This window comes from Adiantum capillus-veneris, chromosome 25 (assembly GCF_014529385.1).
Source record: "Adiantum capillus-veneris isolate H3 chromosome 25, ASM1452938v2, whole genome shotgun sequence".
Classification (NCBI taxonomy): Eukaryota; Viridiplantae; Streptophyta; class Polypodiopsida; order Polypodiales; family Pteridaceae; genus Adiantum; species Adiantum capillus-veneris.
Genome location: NC_140955.1, coordinates 11651031 through 11657294, shown reverse-complemented (window position 1 = coordinate 11657294; position 6264 = coordinate 11651031). Strand labels below are relative to the sequence as shown.

Below are 6264 nucleotides of genomic sequence, written 5' to 3'. Positions count from 1 at the left end.
CCAATCAATTTGTCTACCTAAAACTGCATATGCTTTTTAAGAAAATGCAATTACTGTGCCAATGTTGTTTGATTTTGCAGTGACTGAAGAAGGCTAAGGACATTCATCTCAAATGCTCTTCCACCTCAACGAACCAGCTTCAACTCAATAGCTTCCGAGGACGGAATCTACATCAGGAAGGGGGGCATGTTAACCCTCACGGCACACGGACACCCCATCACCTACGACGGACGTGTATTATGTATTTGGTAGAGTCAGGTACCGGGCTTGTCGGTCCAATAGGGAAAGGTAGAGTGATCGCCGATGAGAGGCGCACTTTAACTTGGACATTCAAGGGATTAGTTGGTTAAGCATGGGCGCCCAAGTGTGAATGGGGTGAGCTCCTATAAAAGCCAACTAAACCTAATTTTTACTCATTCTCTCATTTGTGCAATTGAAGAGTGCTCTTGCTCCATCTCCATCTTCTTCTTCTTCACCTCTTTGTGTGTGTGTGTGTGTGAGAGAGAGAGAGAGAGAGGGAGAGTGAGTGTGCGATCGAGCATTACGAAGGCACGACGGCGGCGAAGCGGTTGAGCGCGGCACGACTGCAGCTTCTTCTTCATCGCGGCGAGGAATCCACCACGAAGGCGAGCGTAGAGCGGTGAGTGACACACCCTTTGTTTCCTTGAGCTTGCTAGTTTAGGCTTGTTGTGTGCTTGGAGCCGTTTGTGGCTCGCATACGGTGTATTGGCAAGTCCCTTGCTTCGACAGTGCGGCAAGGAGCGCACAAAAAGAAAGATGGTACATACCGCATGTGTACGGACTATCGAGCATTAAATCATATCACTATCAAAAACAGATTTCCCGTGCCTCGGGTAGAAGATCTGTTTGATAAGCTACAAGGCTCTATCTACTTCAGCAGGATTGACCTTAAGAGTGGCTATCATCAAATAAGTATAGTGGATGAAGATATCTTAAAGACCGCATTTCGCACAAAGTTTGGTCTTTATGAATATCTAGTCATGCCTTTTGGTTTGGCTAATGCACCAGCTACATTCAATCGTCTAATGGAGAAACTTTTAGACCATATCGCAAATTCACTAGAGTGTTCTTTGATGATATCATCATCTACTCCAAGTCTTTGGAGGAACATAAGCAGCATCTCCAAATGGTTTTTCAAGCATTGAGGGAGAATAAGTTTTTCCTCAACCAAAAGAAAGCGAATTTTTCCTTCAAGTTGGTGATTGCCTTGGAGCAGTTTTGCTTCAAGAAGGGCATGCCATAGCATATGAAAGCCAACGACTCAATACTGATGAACGAGTCTTGGGCATTTATGAGAAAGAGCTTTTAGCTGTTCTACATGCCCTAGACACATGGAAGCACTACCTATGGGGGACTCCATTTATTCTGCGAACCGACCACCAACGTCTCAAGTATTTCATGACGCAAACCAAACTCTCCGACAAACAAATGAGGTGGGCAAATTTTCTTTCGCAGTTTAATTTTCATATTGCTCACATTGTTGGTAAGCACAATCAAGTTGGTGATGCACTTTCACGACAACCAAAAGTTAATGTAGTGTCTATTGCTACTCACAATGACCTATCTTCTATGATAGATGAGTATGCTACTGACCCTGATTTAGAGACATAATATTAGCCCTTGCTTTGGGGAAGAAAGAGGAACCATTCACCTTGCAAGATGGTTATCTTCTCCACGACAATAGGCTATGTGTCACACATTCCCTTCGTGACAAAGTTATGTATGAATCCCATGCTCCTCCATATGCGGGGCATAGAGGTATTCAACCTACTCTCCGAGGAGTAGAGAGATACTTCTATTGGCCTACCATGAAAGTGGATATACAAGAGTATGTTTCAAAATGTGTAGTATGCCAAAAGAACAAATATGATAGAGGGAAGCAACCTGGATTACTTGCCTATCCCAAATTCACCATGGGAGATTATATCCATGGATTTCATCTTTGGATTACCCAAGTCTATCCATGGAAATACGGGAATATGGACAATAGTCGACAGGTTTAGCAAACAAGCACACGTTATTCCTTTGAAAAAGACTATTAAGGCACATTAAATGGCAACTCTCTTCATATCTCAGATTTTCAAGCACCATGGATTATCCACATCCATCGTGTCAGATAGAGATCCTAGAATGACCAGTAATTTATGGAAAGGTCTCTTTGAAAATCTAGGAACAAGATTGAACTTCTCTTCGGCCTATCACCCACAAACGGATGGCCAAAGTGAGATAGCCAATCTTACAATACTCGATCTACTAGAGACTTATGTTACAGAAGTAGATCAACGCTCACAATGGGAGAAGTACTTACCACTTGTAGAGTATGCTTACAATATTACTGTACATGCTTCTACGGGAAAGGCACCTCTTGAGATCATTGAGGGAAGACCAAAAAGTCCCTTGCTACTTAAAGTACACGGGAAGATCTTCGTCGCCGATGAGTATATCCATGACCTACAAGAATCTTTTCAAAAGATTAAGGTATATCCATCTCTCAACAAAGGAAAAAAACTGTTGATGACAAGCACTGAAGGGCCTTAACATTCTAAGAAAATGATTGATCTTACTTAAGTTTCCTAAGGCTCGATTAAGGCAAACGATGGGCAAAAATCCTACGGGCCATTAAAAGTATTATGCTAAGCGAACAAAAAGATACTATGGTCCTTTCCAAATCTTGAAGCCTATCAATGAGACGCCTTACCAACTCAAATGGCCCAACCATTGGCTCATACACAATGCTTTTCATGTGAGCCTACTTAAGCCCTATAAAGGAGAGACTCCAAGTGAAACAATTATTGAAGATCCACCCAAAGTTGAAGACCAAGAAGAGGTGCTACAACCCGAAGCTATCCTTCGGCATGATGACAAGGTACTAAGACATGGTAAGATTACTGGACGGTATCTTATTAAATTCAAAAATTATCCTTTTGAAGATGCTAGATGGATGCGAGGAATACAGCTTAAAGATAGTATGGACCTTGTCAATGCTTACAATGCTACATTGGAGTAAGCAAATGTACAAATTTCTTTTGAATGACTCATATTTTTGTCTTATAAAACTAATTCTCTTTTTATTGTGCACAAATTTAAATAGTATGCATGCTTAGAATCATGTTTGTGACGATGACGTTTCTCAAACACCAAGTAGAATTTGTCACTTTACTTTGGGAGAATGAAATGGACTAAAGAGAAGACATGCTTGTGGCAGCTATATCTCCCAAGCACCAAATGGATTAGTCATCCATCTTGGAAAGATGTCGTAGGATAAAAAGGGATCCTCTACCCGTTAAATAAAATTGACTAATGACTACGACTTTATCTCATAAGATGTCATAAAATCTAATTCAACCCAAATGATTTTGTCATATTAAACTGATCACTTAATTTGGGAGAATAAACGGGAACAAGGGTTAAGATATAGGTGTGCTTATAGATCTATTTCAGCATGGAGCCAATGGTAAAAAGGGCCCAAATGAGAAAAGGTCTATCAAAAGCAAGGTTAACCAATAGAGCAAAAGACCTTAGGGTTGTCTTCATCAAAACTTCCAAAGGTAAGTGTTAACTCTGTGTGTGTCAATCCACGGGTGCCATGCGGATCTACCTAGCCATTCAACCTCTCACACTGTGTGTTACTTATATCCTAGTAGTGGCTCTCTCTCGAGTCTCCATGTGTTTTGGCAGGTATATGTGTGTCATAATTGTCCAGCACCACAAGCACATAAAAAGCTTGGGAGTGGGTGGGTGAGTGGGGAGAGTGGAGGAGAGAGGCGGCGGTTTCAAAGGAGGACCACGCGGTTTTGGAGTTGGCGCCAAAGGCTGAGTTGGCGGAGCCCGGTCTCGACGTGGCAAGTAACGGCGCCGTTATTTTGGAAGTCGGTGCCTTTGGAAGCGCAAGCGGCGCACTGACGGCGACGTCCCCTCTTTCTGTGAGAGCCTGGACGTCTTCAAACGTGTCCCGTCCTCTCCTCCTCTTTGGTTGCATGTGTGGACGAAAGCTATGGCGGTGCTGATCTGATTATGCAAACCCTAGGAATTCTCTTTATTCTATTGCAGGCACTCCGCGTCCTCATCCTGCCCATCTTCGTCTATTAGTCACCTTCGTTGTCTGCGCGTGGATTTTCTCACTGCGCTTTTTTATATTTTCCCATCTCAAGGCTTGATCGCCATAGCTGATTTCTTGGGTTGCACCGAGCAAGAGCTCGATGTGCTTGTGATAGCTCTTCCTTAGGCTTAACAATCCTGTCGTAGAGTGACCGTGGCTTTGGGTCTCTTTTTTTTTCAAAGATCTAATCTGAATTTTGATCATTCCTGAACAGAGTTGTTGAGATTGGCAAGATCAAGGGACAAGCAGGTCTGGTAGTACAGGAAGAGCATCTACAGGCTTATCTTTGCTACGCCTAAGAGGGGCGGTGTTTAGACGAATCTAGTTGCAAGGTATGCAACAGCACAAGCTCGCCAGTCCGAGCCCTATCATGGGAGTGCAGGATGGCCCTTGTGCAGGGACGTCCCCCACAGAGCAGCGATTTCGAGGTGTGCGTAAGAGACCGTGGGGGAGGTTTGCAGCAGAGATCCGTGATCCAGTAAAGAAATCAAGAGTTTGGCTAGGTACTTATGATACTGCAGAGGATGCAGCCCGAGCATATGATGCTGCTGCTCGAGCCCTACGAGGTAACAAAGCAAAGACCAATTTTCCGTTTCCTTTTGATGAGCAAAGCACAAGCCATAGTAGCACTGTTGAGTCTTCAAGTACGCCGAAGAGTACGCATATGCAGTCTCCTGGATGCTCGGATGTTAAGCTTCACAGTATTGGGTTTGGATCCTTCCGGGATGAGGATAGGGGCACATCAATGAAGCGCAAAAGGGCAGTACCATATGATGCTAGCACTATCTATGGATTGCAGAAAAAGAGGCGAAGGGGACGATGTGCAACTACTTTGCCTCTTGGTGTTGGTGTGCATGGCTTTTCGGCAAATGTAAATAATACAAGAGTAGAGCCTATGGGCTACCAAAGTGATTGTGATTCATCCTCTTCTGTCATTTTAGACACAGATGAGGTTTCCCCTCTCGAACTTTATGAAGATCCATTGTGTCGAAGACCATTTTTGGATCTTAACCTTCCTCCCCCTGATGAGGATACAGAAGATGTTAAGCTAACACTCTTTTTGTAGTTGTGGTTTGCCTTGACGTTTCTTCCAGTGCTTTGTTCCTTGTCATCTAGTATGGCATGTGGAACCTTGTTATGGCTTTCAAAGTGATCCTACTATTGCACAGATGATACTTGTAACTCGGGCATATGTTCAAAATGAATTATGTCTTTGAGATTGAGTGTAATCAAGTTATCAGTATGTCGTGCTTGTATTTGGATGAATCATTTCTCTTTAAACAACATAGCATCAGGTTGCTTGTGTATTTCGATATACTGGTTTTTTGTTGCATCCGTGTGATGTGTTGTTGATCAAATTATTTACCTCACCTCTAAATTTTTTTGGATCTTGTAGAGTTAAGGGCCTAACTCGTTAGATTTGTTCAGCAATGAGTTTTTTGCTCTGGAAGAGCTTTTGCCATTGAGATTTGGCCTTGGAATGTTGGTGGTTTGGTCTGGGTATGTTAATAACATTGCACACGAGGTATTTTGCAAAGCTTAATGAGCTATGTTTTTCATTGTGCATATCTATTCACTCCTTTGGAGTACTGGTCAGTAGTGCAGAGGAGGTACTTTGCAAAGTTTACAATTTATTTTTGTCTTGTCTGTGGAAACAAGTTGTCCTGGCCTTTGGCCAAATGTAGCTGTTGAATTATTATAATTGACTGCACTATCTGGCAGTCTGGATTGTGGAGCTTTGCAGTATCTTGCTTTGTGACAATATTATTTGGAAGCGCCAGGTAAAGGAGAAGTAACAACGGCTGTTCAGGTTGTTTTGATCCTTTGCATTTGATTTGGCTGGCTGGCTGGCTGGCAGGAGAATTCTGGAAACTATTCTAGTGTTATGGAGCTTCTCAGGTTGGTATGCAAAGTAGACTTTTTAAAGTTAAAGTGCAACCAGAACTCATTCATACCAATTTATACTTAGTTCAGCGCAAAGTTCCAAATTGCTAGAAGCATTTGTAACCATCTCTTTTGGCCAAAGCACGTTTCTGATCACTCTTGTATTCTTGTTATTTTTGCAGGAAAATTTGGCTTCAATGGTATGTGAATGGGCATGGAATTTCTGATCGTCACATGTTTTTTGCTTTTTGTTGATGCAG

General features: G+C 42.6%; 1 protein-coding gene across 1 annotated transcript; it reads left to right on the top strand.

Moving 5' to 3' along the window:
• Positions 1-4007: 4007 nt before the first annotated feature.
• Positions 4008-5435, top strand: LOC147424420 (ethylene-responsive transcription factor 7-like). The gene has a single exon (XM_086499810.1). The coding sequence runs from the start codon at positions 4455-4457 to the stop codon at positions 5184-5186; it is 732 nt and encodes a 243-aa protein (XP_086355936.1). The 5' UTR covers positions 4008-4454; the 3' UTR covers positions 5187-5435.
• Positions 5436-6264: the final 829 nt, after the last annotated feature.

Coding starts and splice junctions, on each gene's coding strand:
- LOC147424420 (XM_086499810.1), top strand. CDS start 4,455: ATGCAACAGCACAAGCTCGCCAGTCCGAGCCCTATCATGGGAGTGCAG.